Source organism: Hyla sarda, chromosome 4 (genome assembly GCF_029499605.1).
Source record: "Hyla sarda isolate aHylSar1 chromosome 4, aHylSar1.hap1, whole genome shotgun sequence".
Lineage (NCBI taxonomy): Eukaryota > Metazoa > Chordata > Amphibia > Anura > Hylidae > Hyla > Hyla sarda.
Genome location: NC_079192.1, coordinates 176,860,039 through 176,876,360, shown reverse-complemented (window position 1 = coordinate 176,876,360; position 16,322 = coordinate 176,860,039). Strand labels below are relative to the sequence as shown.

At 46.8% G+C, this 16,322-nt stretch overlaps 2 protein-coding genes across 9 annotated transcripts in view; one reads left to right on the top strand and one right to left on the bottom strand.

The window, feature by feature from the left end:
* USP3 (ubiquitin specific peptidase 3) overlaps positions 1 to 10,400 on the bottom strand; it is a 55,708-nt gene extending 45,308 nt beyond the window's left edge. Inside the window, exons 1-5 of one of the 5 annotated variants that reach the window (XM_056572848.1) lie at positions 10,268 to 10,400; positions 4,909 to 4,969; positions 3,178 to 3,315; positions 1,718 to 1,801; positions 382 to 463 (exon numbers count right to left, since the gene is read on the bottom strand). In XM_056572848.1, the coding sequence (XP_056428823.1) occupies positions 382 to 463; positions 1,718 to 1,801; positions 3,178 to 3,315; positions 4,909 to 4,969; positions 10,268 to 10,361 (459 nt within the window). In that variant the 5' untranslated portion in view covers positions 10,362 to 10,400. The other 4 variants (XM_056572852.1, XM_056572849.1, XM_056572851.1 and 1 more) reach the window with 4 other exon arrangements.
* Positions 10,108 to 16,322, top strand: part of CA12 (carbonic anhydrase 12) — a 153,320-nt gene continuing 147,105 nt past the window's right edge. For all 4 annotated transcript variants that reach the window (XM_056572856.1, XM_056572855.1, XM_056572854.1 and 1 more), the window contains exon 1: positions 10,108 to 10,246. In XM_056572856.1, the coding sequence (XP_056428831.1) occupies positions 10,156 to 10,246 (91 nt within the window). In that variant the 5' untranslated portion in view covers positions 10,108 to 10,155. The remainder of the gene's footprint in view (positions 10,247 to 16,322) is intronic.

The following is a 16,322-nucleotide window of genomic DNA, read 5'->3' as shown; positions in this document are numbered from 1 at the left end:
AATAAAATAGATATAAATTTGGTATTGCTGCAGTCATTCTAACCCACAGAATAAAGCTAAAGTTTTTTTTAACCACATGGTGAACAGTATTAATTTAAAATGCAAAAAAAAAATTGCATTTGGCTTTGTTAACAGAAGGAAAAAAAAAAAAGAAAAAAAAAGGTACTACATGTACAGCAGACAATGGAAAAAAAATTAAAAATAAAATTGCTTGGGCATTAACGCCCCAAAGGCATAACAAGGAAAGGGATTAAGGGACACATTTTCACACAAAAGAACTTAAAAATAATATGTAAAGGTGTCGGAAACTGATGTCTGCACATAATAAATCAAGTGCTGCACGATGTGAAAAATTCTACTTAGAATATTCTAAAGACTTACATTCATTTTGAGCATTTTCTTATTCAGGGAAGGGTTATCCAAAAACTTTCTTTTTCTGTGCCTTTCTACTGTGAAAGCAGAACTAACAAAAATGCAATTAACATTAGGTCTACAGACATAAACCTTCATATTGGCTTTCCAACCACTTATATTTTCACAGCTAATTTCACCCCATATAACAGATCTGATGCAATTCATAACATGAGCCCGACCTAGTCTTCGATTGTGTTTGGGCTATTTCTGCAGATCTTATGTACGGACCTCTTTAGTAGTTCTTAAAGCAGACCTATCAGCAGATAAACATGGGTAAAAAATAAGGCCATGGCTTGATTAGGCTTCTCATCAGGATTCTGGGCATACGCTTTTTGATTTTCATAGTCCTTTTCAATACCCTGCCTTTTTGTTTAACTGTATGGAGAGTTAGGCTGGGTCCACACTACGATTTGTAACTACGGTTCTCGTATATGGCTGGGAGGAGGGGGCGGGGCTTAATCGCGGCGCCCGCACTCAGCCGTATAGGGGAACCGTATTTTATGCATGTCTATGAGCCGACCGGATTGAACCGCAGCCTCCGGTCGGCTGCTTTTTCGTCCGTATGCGGTTTCCATACCGCAGGCAAAAATGTGGTCGACCGCGTTTTTGCCTACGGACGGGAAACCACATAGCTGCGGTTCACTCCGGTCGGCTCATAGACATGCATTAAATACGGTTCCCCTATACGGCTGAGCGCAGGCGCCTCGATTAAGCCCCGCCCCCTCCTCCGGGAACCGTAGTTAAAAATCGTAGTGTGAACCCAGCCTTAGCCAGCCCATTTACTCTTATTTACCTTATTTCCATGGCAACCCCCTGTCCTGCGCTGCCATTGGTCAGAACTCAGTTCTGACAAATGGCAGGGGATAGGAAGAGATTGCAGCACTGCGACCTCACTCCTATCCCTTATGCTGATCGGGACTGTCACTGACAACTCCGATCATCGGGTCACCAGAGACCCGATCAGCCCGGAATTGGAGAAAATCGCATGTCTGAATTGACATGCGATTTTCTCCGATCGCCGACATGGGCGATGTGCCGGGGTGCCTGCTGAATGATTTCAGCAGGCATCCCGATCCGGCCCCCAACCGGCTAGCAGCGGGGACCGGAATTCCCACGGGCGTATCCATACGCCCTCAGTCCTTAAGGACTCGGGATGCAGGGCGTATGGATACGCCCGGCTTCCTGAACAGGTCAAAGTTCTAATGACAGTTCTACATTTATATACTATGCTTCAGTTAATCACTATTTTAAAGATATTAGCTACAGACAAGAAAGAAAGAAAGTTTTGTTTTTTTTTACTCACTTTTCCAAGTTTTGCAAGTGTTCCCGAACTTTCTGCACTAGACATAACTTTGTGTCATTAACCACAAAATCATCACAACGATAACTGCAAGCAAGAGAATACACACATGTAAAGGGAAGGCAGTACCATTAAGGGTACTTTCACATGGGAGGGCATCCGCAGCGTATTTAACGCCGTGGATGTTCTGCCAGCGCACACACACAGTTACTGCAGAGCAAGCTCCCTGCTGCTGCAGTAGCTGTGTGTGTCTGCTCATGACTGCAGATTTTCCACCTGCAGTCACGAGTGGACAGAGAGCTAGGGCAGCAGCAGCAGAGAGCTCACTCTGCCGTAACTCTGTGTGCCAGCAGCGCATCCGCAGCGTCAAATAAATGCGGATGCACTCCAGTGTGAACGTAGGCTAAAAGAGTGTTTTAGTCTTTAATTACTAGTAGAGGGTGGGACAGTCAATGGCAACTTTATTGTACTGCTAGAGGCCTATAAGGAGACTAAAGATTAATAGTCTGTAACATCTTTCTGTCAATACTGTCATTTTAGTTATCATAACACACAAACCCTTGACAATCAATACATCAGAAATACCTTCAATATAGCTGCCCATATGCCCATTTTTTTTTAACTATATATTATTTAAAATGCACAATAAAAATATTGGGCAGATTTGTCAATCTGCATTTTGCTTCATTTTGGCTTAGGGCCAGTTCACACTACGTTTGTAGTGTATGGAAACCGGATATGGCTGGGTGGAGCGAAAACCATGCGCTCCCGTATCCCAGCCGGACCCAACCCGTCTGTAATGCATTTCAATGAACAGACCGGAGTCAAACGTCGTATACCACGGTTTTAGGTCCGGTCAGAAAACCGTATACAGGGCAAAAATTAGCCGACCGGAGTCAGCGTTTGACTTTGGTCGGCTCATTGAAATTAATGGGGTTCAAGCCGAATCCGGCTGGGATACGGGAGAACCTGATTTTTGCTCCCCCTAGCCATATCCGGTTCCCGTGCACTACAAACGTAGTGTAAACCCAGCCTTAAATACGGAGCAAAGCAGTTTGCCTCAGAGAATTACATAGGCTGTGTACAAGAGAGAAAGCAAAGCTCACACAGCAAATGCCAGCTCCTGAAGACACATCCCACACATGCCCTTATTAGGATATGTCCAAATGGTGGAATGTCCGTGCGGAATTCTGTTGGGACATGCCGCTGCAGCAGAGTCCCATTGATTTCAATGGGATTCTGCTGCACTGGGCAAACGGCGGAATTTCCGTGGAGGAAACCATAGAAATCCCAATTCTGTCATCCGCAAAAAGAATAGACTTTTTGGGATTTTTTGGGGGGGGAAATTCTGGTGTACGACACATGCAACAAAAAAAACCCCTACACAATCTACTTGGAAAAGCCTTAGTAAAGGAGGCCCATTCTCTTTAGAGTAAATTGATGGTAATAAGTCTGAGCCTCACCAATACGTGCTGTAGCTGCTGCAGTCCATACACACTGTGTGCTGGGTTTTCTCTTTCTCCAACTTTTCATGTTGCTTGTAATTGGGAACAGGTATCTGCGCTTCCTCGTAATGTTTCTTTGCATGACCATTCACATATCTGTTCATATAGAAACAACCACATAAAACGTTTTTTTCTCATCAGTGACATTTTATCTCTCTTTATTAGGGTAAAGCCACATGTAGCAGACACAAGGAGCTCCAACAACTGGACTGACATGACAGATCAACATGGTTTACAAGGAAAAAAAAGTATACAGCATTTAACAATCACTCTGAAACCCAGAGTATTCAGCCACTACATGTGGCCATACCTTTACAGATCTCTCTCTTACACACACCATGGGCACTGTCAAATACAAAAACTTTTGTACATCTTGGTAAATTTCTAATATACTTCATAAGAAAATGTTATTTCCTTTTTATAGAAATCATGGCTTATAAAATCATGGCTTTGTCCAAGCAGAAGCACGGGAATGGACAAAGTCCAGTAAGTGAGGGTGAGCTGTCAGACAGGAGAGAGCACCGAGGAGTGCTGTCAGACAGGAGAGAGCACCGAGGAGTGCTGTCAGACAGGAGAGAGCACCGAGGAGTGCTGTCAGACAGGAGAGAGCACCGAGGAGTGCTGTCAGACAGGAGAGAGCACCGAGGAGTGCTGTCAGACAGGAGAGAGCACCGAGGAGTGCTGTCAGACAGGAGAGAGCACAGAGAAGTGCTGTCAGACAGGAGAGAGCACAGAGAAGTGCTGTCAGACAGGAGAGAGCACAGAGAAGTGCTATCAGACAGGAGAGAGCACAGAGCAAGAATAGCAGGACAAGCAGGCAGGGGGGGCAGTTGTTTAACTGGCTTTTTCAGAATGAAATACTGAAAATTTTCTACTGAAAGTAATAGCAAAACCTATTGGTTTTACATGCTTTACAACATATCAAAAGTTTTTGAATCCGACAGTGCACATTTAAGCTTCTAGCGGAATGTGAGGAATGTTTTCACCAAATTTACAGCAATTGCTTTCAAATATCTCCAATGTTTTTGGATTGTTTTTATGGTGCCCATGTAGAAAAAAAAAACCTTCTTTATTCAGCGATTACTAAATTAAGACAGTTTATGTTGCTTTACTTCTTTTTCATGTGAAAATTTGTTTTACTGCATTCCAATTTTTAAAGGCCAAAGAAAAAAAGGGTTAAAGGAGTGAAGAATCCACTTTTCATCCCTCATTAAAGTATATAAAACATAAAGCAGCAGGAACTGTCCAGAGCAGCATAGGTTTGCTATGAGGATTTTCTTCTGCTCTGGACAGATCATGATACGGGCATCAGGTGTCAGCAGAGAGCACTGTGGACAAGACAAAAAAGAAATTCAAAAAGAAAAGAATTTCCTCTATAGCATACAGCTGCTAAAAAGTACTGGAAGGGTAATGATTTTTTAATAGAAGTAATTTACAAATCTGTTTAACTTTCTGGGACCAGTTGATTTAAAAAATAAATAAATAAATTCCACCGGAGTACCCCTTTAAGAAGGGATAAAAAGTGGATCCTTTACTCCAGCTTTTGATTGAGTTGCAGTTAAAAAATTACCCTTTGTTATATCCACCCCTCATTTTGGGTCTTTGTTTTGAGTTTTTATTACTGCCTTCCAAGACCCACAACATTTGTTATTTTAATGGAATTTTTTATTTTATTTTTACAGTACTTACCGTCCACAGTGGACACTGGAACAAGTCAGACAGACCCATGGGCTTTTATTAGAACGACAAACTAAAACAAACACAAAAATACACAGTGAGCAAACAGTGTACCCTCTGTAAGTAACAGTAGGTGGATAATGCCACATTCACAATACGTATTTTTTTTCAATGTGACTGCTGCACCTTTCACACTATGCAATTTCACCTGTGTAATTCAAGATCCCAGATTCCGCCGAAAGAAAGAACATGTAAAAAAATTTTAAGGACAATCCTCTCAAAAATGCGTTGCCACCTATGGAGACAGCGCATTCCCAAGCAGCCCTAGCATCAGCTTGTTCTCCCGCTGCCCACAGACTCTACGCCTGGAAATTCCATAGTGTGAATGGGCACTGCCTACCAACAAATAGTGGCAAGCTCCTTAAAAGGAGATCTCCTAAAGATAGGGGATAAGTTTCAGATCGCGGGGGGTCTGACTGCTGGGGCCCCCCACGATGTCCTGTACAGGGCCCCGACAGCCCGCGGGAGGGGGGCATGTTGACCACCGCACGAAGCGGCGGCTGACACGCCCCATTAATACAACCCTATGGCAGAGCCGGAGTGCTGCCTTTGGCAATCTCCGGCTCTGCCATAGCGCTGTATTGAGGGGCGCGTCAGCCACCGCTTCGTGCAGTGGTCGACACCCGCTATCTGGCCGGGGCCCCGTACAGGAGATCGCAGTGGGCCAAAGCAGTCGGCCCCCCCTCCCCCCCCGAGATCTGGAACTTATCCTTAGGATAGGGGATAAGTTTTTCAGCACTGGACTACCCCTTTAAAATTCTATGGGTATGCTCACACAACTAATCCTCGGCAGGTTGCCCACAGTGGAAAATCTGCAGCATATTTTGATATTACAGATTTCTATAGGTCCACGGAAAATCTGCAATAGTGGCAATATCATCAAAATAGGCTGAGATTTTCCGCTGCGAGCAACCCACAGAGGATTAGTTACATGTGAACCTACTCTAACAATAGATCCTACTGCATACAGCAGTGTTTCCCAACCAGGGTCCCTCCAGGTGTTGCAAAACTACAACTCCCAGAATGCCTGGACAGCCAAAGGCTGTCCAGGCATGCTGGGAGTTGTAGTTTTGCAACATCTGGAGGCACCCTGGTTGGGAAACACTGGCATACAGGAAGTAATAAGGGTACAGATGAGGTTTGACAGCCATTGTTCCCTATTGTGTAGAGGTTTACGAACTCAAAAGGCATTTTGCGTCATAATGTTACCGGAAGCATGATTTAGGATTGTCTGATGTTTGTCCCCTGTGAGGCTTCTGATTGGTCATTTGCAGTACTGGGATTTGTAGTTTAACACCACCAACAATGAGTTATAAAGCTGCAGACATGTCCTTGGCAGTCTATTTCCTGGGCTGCAGTAATGCAGTACTTTGTAGCGAATACACACCAAGTGCCTTATACTGTTCATATGAGACAAATGGGTAGTGTAGAAAATCAAAAAAGTAACCAAATTCCAATTTCTGTCTCAAAATAAAGAGGAGAGCCAACCTACCACAACTAGCTGTGCAACCTAAAACAATGGCTTGGAAACAAAGCTTCGCTGCCTATTAGCCTCAAGGGAAACAAAAGGCCAGTGCAAGAAAAATGCATCATGTAAGATCAATCACTTATCCTAAAAGACAGCTGGAGGGCGAGGGTCTGCCAGGCCACAAGACATTAGAGTGAAAGAACAAATTGCTACCTGTTCAGCATCAAATCCTGCGCACCAAATATCCACCCTAAGATACGTTTCTTTGCTGTTACTTTAACTTGGACAAGCAGAACCGGATCTTATAATGTCCTAAGGAAGAGCACACAAGTCCAGCAGTAAGGGACATAGACGACAGTGCACCAGGCAGCCTCGCCCAAGGAAGTAAGGATTCAGGAACCACAACCACTGCAGCCTGTGACCTCTAACAATAGGAGCCTGTTCACACGTCATCTCCATCCTCTCCAAAGCCAGACCCCTACATGGGGATTTCCTTGTACTAATACAGATAAAGAATGCCCAGAATTGATGCAATCTATCCCATGTGAACTGGTAAAGGGTATTGGCAATATTGTCCCACATGCCGCAGCCTGGAGAGAGATGTGAAAGGAAGAGACAAGAACCCCATCACATGGTACTGATGAGTAGGGCTACTATACAGACATGAGCATTGCCAAATTACCATAAAGGGTGTCACCCGAAACCTCATAATGGGTCCACACAATATGCTCATACACGTCCAGACAATATTGTATCTTCATATCATCTTATGTTATCATATAGGTATATACCATGCTGTATTCTCAGATATATACAGCACTGTGAGGACGTAAGCCCATAAAATATTATTTCCTCATATAGGTCCATACAATATTATATCCTCTAATATAAGTCCACCCAATACTACGGCCTCATATAGGGTCCACCCAATACTACGGCCTCATATAGGGTCCACCCAATACTACGGCCTCATATAGGGTCCACCCAATACTACGGCCTCATATAGGGTCCACCCAATACTACGGCCTCATATAGGGTCCACCCAATACTACGGCCTCATATAGGGTCCACCCAATACTACGGCCTCATATAGGGTCCACCCAATACTACGGCCTCATATAGGGTCCACCCAATACTACGGCCTCATATAGGGTCCACCCAATACTACGGCCTCATATAGGGTCCACCCAATACTACGGCCTCATATAGGGTCCACCCAATACTACGGCCTCATATAGGGTCCACCCAATACTACGGCCTCATATAGGGTCCACCCAATACTACGGCCTCATATAGGGTCCACCCAATACTACGGCCTCATATAGGGTCCACCCAATACTACGGCCTCATATAGGGTCCACCCAATACTACGGCCTCATATAGGGTCCACCCAATACTACGGCCTCATATAGGGTCCACCCAATACTACGGCCTCATATAGGGTCCACCCAATACTACGGCCTCATATAGGGTCCACCCAATACTACGGCCTCATATAGGGTCCACCCAATACTACGGCCTCATATAGGGTCCACACAATACTACGGCCTCATATAGGGTCCACACAATACTACGGCCTCATATAGGGTCCACACAATACTACGGCCTCATATAGGGTCCACACAATACTACGGCCTCATATAGGGTCCACACAATACTACGGCCTCATATAGGGTCCACACAATACTACGGCCTCATATAGGGTCCACACAATACTACGGCCTCATATAGGTCCACACAATACTACGGCCTCATATAGGTCCACACAATACTACGGCCTCATATAGGGTCCACACAATACCACAGCCTCATATAGGGTCCACACAATACCACGGCCTCATATAGGGTCCACACAATACCACGGCCTCATATAGGTCCATACAATACCACGGCCTCATATAGGGTCCATACAATACCACGGCCTCATATAGGGTCCATACAATACCACGGCCTCATATAGGGTCCATACAATACCACGGCCTCATATAGGGTCCATACAATACCACGGCCTCATATAGGGTCCATACAATACCACAGCCTCATATAGGGTCCATACAATACTACAGCCTCATATAGGGTCCACACAATACCACGGCCTCATATAGGGTCCACACAATACCACGGCCTCATATAGGGTCCACACAATACCACGGCCTCATATAGGGTCCACACAATACCACAGCCTCATATAGGGTCCACCCAATACTACAGCCTCATATAGGGTCCATCCAATACTACAGCCTCATATAGGGTCCATCCAATACTACAGCCTCATATAGGGTCCATCCAATACTACGGCCTCATATAGGGTCCATCCAATACTACGGCCTCATATAGGTCCATACAATACTACAGCCTCATATAGGTCCATACAATACTACAGCCTCATAGAGGGTCCATACAATACTACAGCCTCATATAGGGTCCATACAATACTACAGCCTCATATAGGGTCCATACAATACTACAGCCTCATATAGGGTCCATACAATACTACAGCCTCATATAGGGTCCATACAATACTACGGCCTCATATAGGGTCCATACAATACTACGGCCTCATATAGGGTCCATACAATACTACGGCCTCATATAGGGTCCATACAATACTACGGCCTCATATAGGTCCATACAATACTACGGCCTCATATAGGTCCATACAATACTACAGCCTCATATATATCCATACAATACTACGGCCTCATATAGGTCCATACAATACTACGGCCTCATATAGGTCCATACAATACTACAGCCTCATATAGGGTCCATACAATACTACAGCCTCATATAGGTCCATACAATACTACGGCCTCATATAGGTCCATACAATACTACGGCCTCATATAGGTTCCATACAATACTACGGCCTCATATAGGGTCCATACAATACTACAGCCTCATATAGGTCCATACAATACTACGGCCTCATATATGTCCATACAATACTACAGCCTCATATATGTCCATACAATACTACGGCCTCATATATGTCCATACAATACTACGGCCTCATATAGGTCCTCTCATAGGCCCATACAATGATTTATCCTCTCATAGGTCCATACAATGATTTATCCTCTCATAGGTCCATACAATGATTTATCCTCTCACAGGTCCATATATACAATGCTGTCCCCCTCATACAATACCATCCCACCTCGTGGCCCCTGTCCACTGCCTATAACAATGGAGCCTGAGCCCAGGAGGAGATGCACTGTCGCAGCCTCTGCTATGAGATATTACACGTGCACTCACATTGTTTTCCGCACTATCGCGATAATCCTCATATTCATCTCTTCCCCTCTACCCCCTAGTTTGACTTTCTCTGCACAATAACAATCCCCCACTAGGCCGTACCCGGAGCCGGGGACTTCTCTGAGCGCTACAGCCAGGCGGCGCTGCATCTCCAGCGGGTGGAGCACGGGGCGGAGTGACACAACTCACCGCTGCAGCACCACGAGGAGGGGCAGCCGCTAGGGAACGCGGCAGAGTCCGGGGCAATGCAGACACTCGCGGTAAGGTGCGGGCACTCCATGGCGGGGCGGAGGAACACAAGAGGTTAAGACACAGTAACCAGGACTTTTTCCACCATAGCAACATGAAGGCGGGGCTTATTGACGTAAGTCAATATCAATGTCCGTGCTGCGTTGAGGCCGATGGTTCCTATGGTAACCGTGCGCTGTACCTGACGGAGAGCTGAGACTGGTTCCTGTCGCACATCAGTCAGGATGCGGCCCCACTTCCTCCTCAGCACTGAGCTCTGTCACTTACACTACAGGAGTCCCCTTTACTGTGACGGCACAAATAACACTAATACAGGTAAAGTTAGAAGATATATACCAATATTACTACACGGGAAAATACTGAGTAACAGAGAGGCAGTGTTTCCCAACCAGGGTGCCTCCAGCTGTTGCAAAACTACGATTCCCAGCATGAATTCCTCTCAAAGGGAGGGGGCGTGGCCTCACTGTGCATGTCTCCGCCCCCTCCCTCAGTATGCTGTCTGCTCACATCTCCCCTAGCATTAGCAAAACTACAACTCCCAGCTTGTCCTCACTGACAGTAGCGGGACACAAGCTGACAGTGGGAGGATTTTTCTTCCAGGTGTGAGCCCTGCACTCACAGCTGTCAATCAAGGAAGTGTGTCCATGACATAGGTGATGACGTATGGACACAACACGACTAGTATGTGTCCAAGCAGGGGGGCAGTTGTTTGGTTTTTTCAGTATGAAATACTGAAACTTTTCTAATGAAAGCAATTGCAAAACCTATTGGCTTTGCATTCTTTACATCATATCAAAAGATTTTGTATCTGACAGTGCCCATTTAACCCTTTCCTGACCCATGGCATACATGTACGTCACGGGTCGGATCCCATTCTATAACACGGGGCCACAGCATGGCCCGGCACCTAGCAACGGCCGGGGCCCGTGGGAGCCCCCCCCCCCCCCCCCCCTATGGGAGCTATAGCACTTCAAAAAAAAGTGGGAAAAAAAAGTGAATAAAGATCATTCAACCCCTTCCCTAATAAAAGTTTGAATCACCCCCTTTTCCCATTTAAAAAAATAAACTGTGTAAATGAAAATAAACATATGTGGTATCGCCACGTGCAGAAATGTCCGATTTATAAAAATATATCATTAATTAAACCGCACGGTCAATGGCGTACGCGCAAATAAATTCAAAATAAGTTCAAAATAGCGTATTTTAGGTCACTTTTTATATCATGAAAAAATTAATAAAAAGCAATCAAAAAGTCCGGTCAATACTAAAATGCTACCGCTAAAAACTTCAGATCACGGCACAAAAAATGAGCCCTCATACCGCCCCATACGCGGAAAAATAAAAAAGTTATAGGGGTCAGAATATGAGAATTTTAAACGTATATGTTACGCCGAGCGCACCGGTTCCCTGCTCCTCACCGGAGCGCTCGCGGCGTTCTCCTCTCTGCAGCGCCCCGGTCAGACCCGCTGACCGGGAGCGCTGCACTGACATTCGCGATGGGGATGCGATTCGCATAGCGGGACGCGCCCACTCGCGAATCGCATCCCAAGCCACTTACCCGTCCCGGTCCCCGGCTGTCATGTTCTGGCGCGCGCGGCTCCGCTCTCTAGGGCGCGCGCGTGCCAGCTCTCTAAGATTTAAAGGGCCAGTGCACCAGTGATTGGTGCCTGGCCCAATCAGTCTAATTAGCTTCCACCTGCTCCCTGTGTATATTACCTCACTTCCCCTGCACTTCCTTGCCGGATCTTGTTGCCCTGTGCCAGAGAAAGCGTTTAGTGTTGTCCAAAGCCTGTGTTCCAGATCTTCTGCTATCCTCATTGACTACGAACCTTGCCGCCTGCCCCGACCTTCTGCTACGTCTGACCTTGCCTCTGCCTAGTCCTTCTGTCCCACGCCTTCTCAGCAGTCAGCGAGGTTGAGCCGTTGCCGGTGGATACGACCTGGTTGCTACCGCCGCAGCAAGACCATCCCGCTTTGCGGCGGGCTCTGGTGAAAACCAGTAGCAACCCTAGAACCGGTCCACCGACACGGTCCACGCCAATCCCTCGCTGACACAGTGGATCCACATCCAGCTAGCCGAATCATAACAGTATACATTTTCCTGCATGTAGTTTAGATTTTTTCCAGAAGTACGACAAAATCAAACCTATATAAGTAGGGTATCATTTTAATGGTATGGACCTACAGAATAAAGATAAGGTGTCATTTTTACCAAAAACTGAGGTGCCGCTGCCAAGTCTCGCTGACCTATCCACGGTGGTCGCCCAGCAATCGCAGCAAATTGCCCAACAAGGACAGCAGCTGTCGCAGTTGACCGCCACGTTACAGCAACTTTTGCCACTGCTACAGCAGCAACCATCTCCTCCGCCAGCTCCTGCACCTCCTCCGCAGCGAGTGGCCGCTCCTAGCCTCCGCTTGTCCCTGCCGGACAAATTTGATGGGGACTCTAGACTCTGCCGTGGCTTCTTGTCTCAATGTTCCCTACATATGGAGATGTTGTCGGACCAATTTCCTACAAAACGGTCTAAGGTGGCGTTCGTAGTGAGTCTTCTGTCTGGAAAGGCCTTGTCTTGGGCCACACCGCTCTGGGACCGCAATGATCCTGCCACAGTCCAGTCCTTCTTCGCTGAAGTCCGTAGTGTCTTCGAGGAACCAGCCCGAGCTTCTTCTGCCGAGACTGCCCTGCTGAACCTGGTCCAGGGTAATTCTTCAGTAGGCGAGTACGCCATCCAATTTCGTACTCTCGCCTCCGAATTATCTTGGAATAACGAGGCTCTCTGCGCGACCTTTAAAAAGGCCTATCCAGTAACATCAAGGATGTGCTGGCCGCACGAGAGATTCCTGCCAACCTGCAAGAACTTATCCATTTGGCCACCCGCATTGACATGCGTTTTTCTGAAAGACACCAGGAGCTCCGCCAGGAAAAAGACCTTGATCTCTGGGCACCTCTCTCACAGTATCCTTTGCAATCTACCCCTGTGCCTCCCGCCGAGGAGGCTATGCAAGTGGATCGGTCTCGCCTGACCCATGAAGAAAGGACTCGCCGTAGGGATAAAAATTTATGTCTGTACTGCGCTAGTACCAAACATTTCTTGGTGGATTGCCCTATTCGTCCTCCACGTCTGGGAAACGCACGCACGCACCCAGCTCACGTGGGTGTGGCGTCTCTTGGTGCGAAGTCTGCTTCTCCACGTCTCACTGTGCCCGTGCGGATTTCTCCTTCTGCCAACTCCTCCTTCTCAGCCGTGGCCTTCTTGGACTTGGACTTTATTCTGGCCTCTTTGGTGAATAGCTTCTGCATCCCGGTGACCCGTCTCGTCAAGCCGCTCTACATTTCTTCGGTCAACGGAGTTCAGTTGGACTGCACTGTGCGTTACCGCACAGAGCCCTTGCTTATGAGCATTGGACTGCATCATGAGAAAATTGAATTTTTCGTCCTGCCCAACTGCACCTCTGAAGTCCTCCTCGGTCTTCCATGGCTCCAGCATCATTCTCCCACCCTTGACTGGACCACCGGGGAGATCATGAATTGGGGTCCTGCTTGCCGCAAGAAATGCCTCACGTCTGCTCCCAGTCCCGTCTGTGGGGCCCCAGTGTCTCCTCCTGTGCCTGGTCTCCCCAAGGCCTATCGGGACTGTGCCGTGCCTCCTCATAGCCCCTGTCCTGGTGACACTCTGCCCTGTGACATGCTTCACCCTCTGCCCCCCTCCCCATTTCCATTCCTTCTGAACTACCTGCCGCTGATGTAGCTACCCAGGACTTTTTGTTCCGGAAGGAAACTCAAGAGGCGCCCCCTATGTTCTCCTTTCATTTGAAGGGACAAGGAGACAAAAAGAGGGGGAGACCCAAGGGGGGGGTACTGTTACGCCGAGCGCTCCGGGTCCCTGCTCCTCCCCGGAGCGCTTGCGGCGTTCTCCTCTCTGCAGCGCCCCGGTCAGACCCGCTGACCGGGAGCGCTGCACTGACATTGGCGATGGGGATGCGATTCGCATAGCGGGACGCGCCCGCTCGCGAATGGCATCCCAAGCCACTTACCCGTCCCGGTCCTCGGCTGTCATGTTCTGGCGCGCGCGGCTCCGCTCTCTAGGGCGCGCCAGCTCTCTAAGATTTAAAGGGCCAGTGCACCAGTGATTGGTGCCTGGCCCAATCAGTCTAATTAGCTTCCACCTGCTCCCTGTGTATATTACCTCACTTCCCCTGCACTTCCTTGCTGGATCTTGTTGCCTTGTGCCAGAGAAAGCGTTAGTGTTGTCCAAAGCCTGTGTTCCAGATCTTCTGCTATCCTCATTGACTACGAACCTTGCCGCCTGCCCCGACCTTCTGCTACGTCTGACCTTGCCTCTGTCTAGTCCTTCTGTCCTACGCCTTCTCAGCAGTCAGCGAGGTTGAGCCGTTGCCGGTGGATACGACCTGGTTGCTACCGCCGCAGCAAGACCATCCTGCTTTGCGGCGGGCTCTGGTGAAAACCAGTAGCAACCCTAGAACCGGTCCACCGACACGGTCCACCCCAATCCCTCGCTGACACAGTGGATCCACATCCAGCTAGCCGAATCATAACAGTATACATTTTGCTGCATGTAGTTTAGATTTTTTCCAGAAGTACGACAAAATCAAACCTATATAAGTAGGGTATCATTTTAATGGTATGGACCTACAGAATAAAGATAAGGTGTCATTTTTACCAAAAAATGTACTGCGTAGAAACAGAAGCCCCCAAAAGTTACAAAATGGTGCTTTTTCTTCAATTTTGTCTCACAATTATTTTTTTTCCATTTCGCTGTAGATTTTTGGGTTAAATGACTGATATCACTGCAAAGTAGAATTGGTGGCACAAAAAATAAGCCATCATATGGATTTTTTAGGTGCAAAATTGAAAGAGTGCAAAAACGGAAAAACCCTGGGTCATGAAAAGGTTAATGCTTTTTTTTTTTTTGGGGGGGGGCGGGGGGGGGGGGGGGACGACGACAACTACTATCAGTAGCCAAGACCTTTCCACTATTATTGACCGGCAGCAGTGATCAAAAAAATTATAATAATTAAAAACAAATTTGGTATCCCCTCGTTCAGAATTGTCTGAACCAATCACCAATAAAGCAATGCAACTAATGGGTCAATAACAAAAAAGAGCATTCATTAAAAAAATGCTTTCCTCAAGTAACTGGCAATGTCAAGAAGAAATAATGGTGCATTTTTTTCAATAAACAAACATAATAGTGTAGTAGTGTAGGCAACACTAAGGCTAGATTTTCACACTAATTTTTTTCTGGCATTCTTCGGAAAACTGGCTCCCTGGCAGGGAGCAGTGCTGAGCTTGTCTGTGTCCCGGCTGCAGTCTTAGATTTAGGACTCCAGCATTAGTCTGAAATCTATTTTAAGAAAAGGCTTGCGGACAGGACTGGTAGGGAGACCCCTAGTGGTCATTTTTTCAAAGTGGAAAATTAAATAGAAAGAAGCATATTTAAAAAAAATAAATAAATAAATAAATAAAAAAAATAAAAACATGCTATTGGAAAGATATTCTGCATACATGAATCTATAATATTAGATTTTTTTGATGAAAGGTACCCTTTAAGAATCATAAAAAAAGAGAAAGACATGTACATGATTGAAGTCAATCTAAAGGGTACTTTGTATGCAGTGTATGTAAACCCCAAGCACTGTCATCTTCTTTGATTGGAAAGGTCCGCTTTGCCACTGGACAATAACAGTGTTTTGGTTTTTCCTATGCTCCATATACCTTTTCATAAAGGTGCTCAAATCACACTTTAAGCCTAATCCAAAGTTATATGAAAAATCACTGTAGGGCAGCACTGTGCACTATAGTCATTTTTCATAACTACACTTATGGTTAAATCAGCACATAAATTCCTGAATATAGCGCAGTTTTCGCGACACTTAAAGCCCCAGAAACAAGGTCAACTGGCAACAGCAGACTCCAAGATTTAGACTGTGCTATGTCTCCTGATTTAGTCCAGTCATTTAAACTTCAGATGGAAGAAGTGTGATATGATGTTCAGTTGTTTTTTAACCCCTTAAGGACCAGGCCCATTTTGGCCTTAAAGGAGTAGTCCACTGGTGACTCAGTGGTGAGCAACTTATCCCCTATCCTAAGGATAGGGTATAAGTTGCAGATTGCGGGGGGTCCGACCGCTGATGCCCTCTGCGATCTCCTGTACGGAGCCCCGACAGCCCGCGGGAAGGGGGCGTGTCGACCTCCGCACGAGGCGGCGGACGACACGCCCCCTCAATACAACTCTATGGCAGAGCCGAAGCGCTGCCTTCGGCAATCTCCGGCTCTGCCATTGAGATGTATTGAGGGGGCGTGTCAGCTGCAGCTTCGTGCGGGGGTCGACACCCGCTATCTGGGCAGAGAGCCGGGGCCCCGTACAGA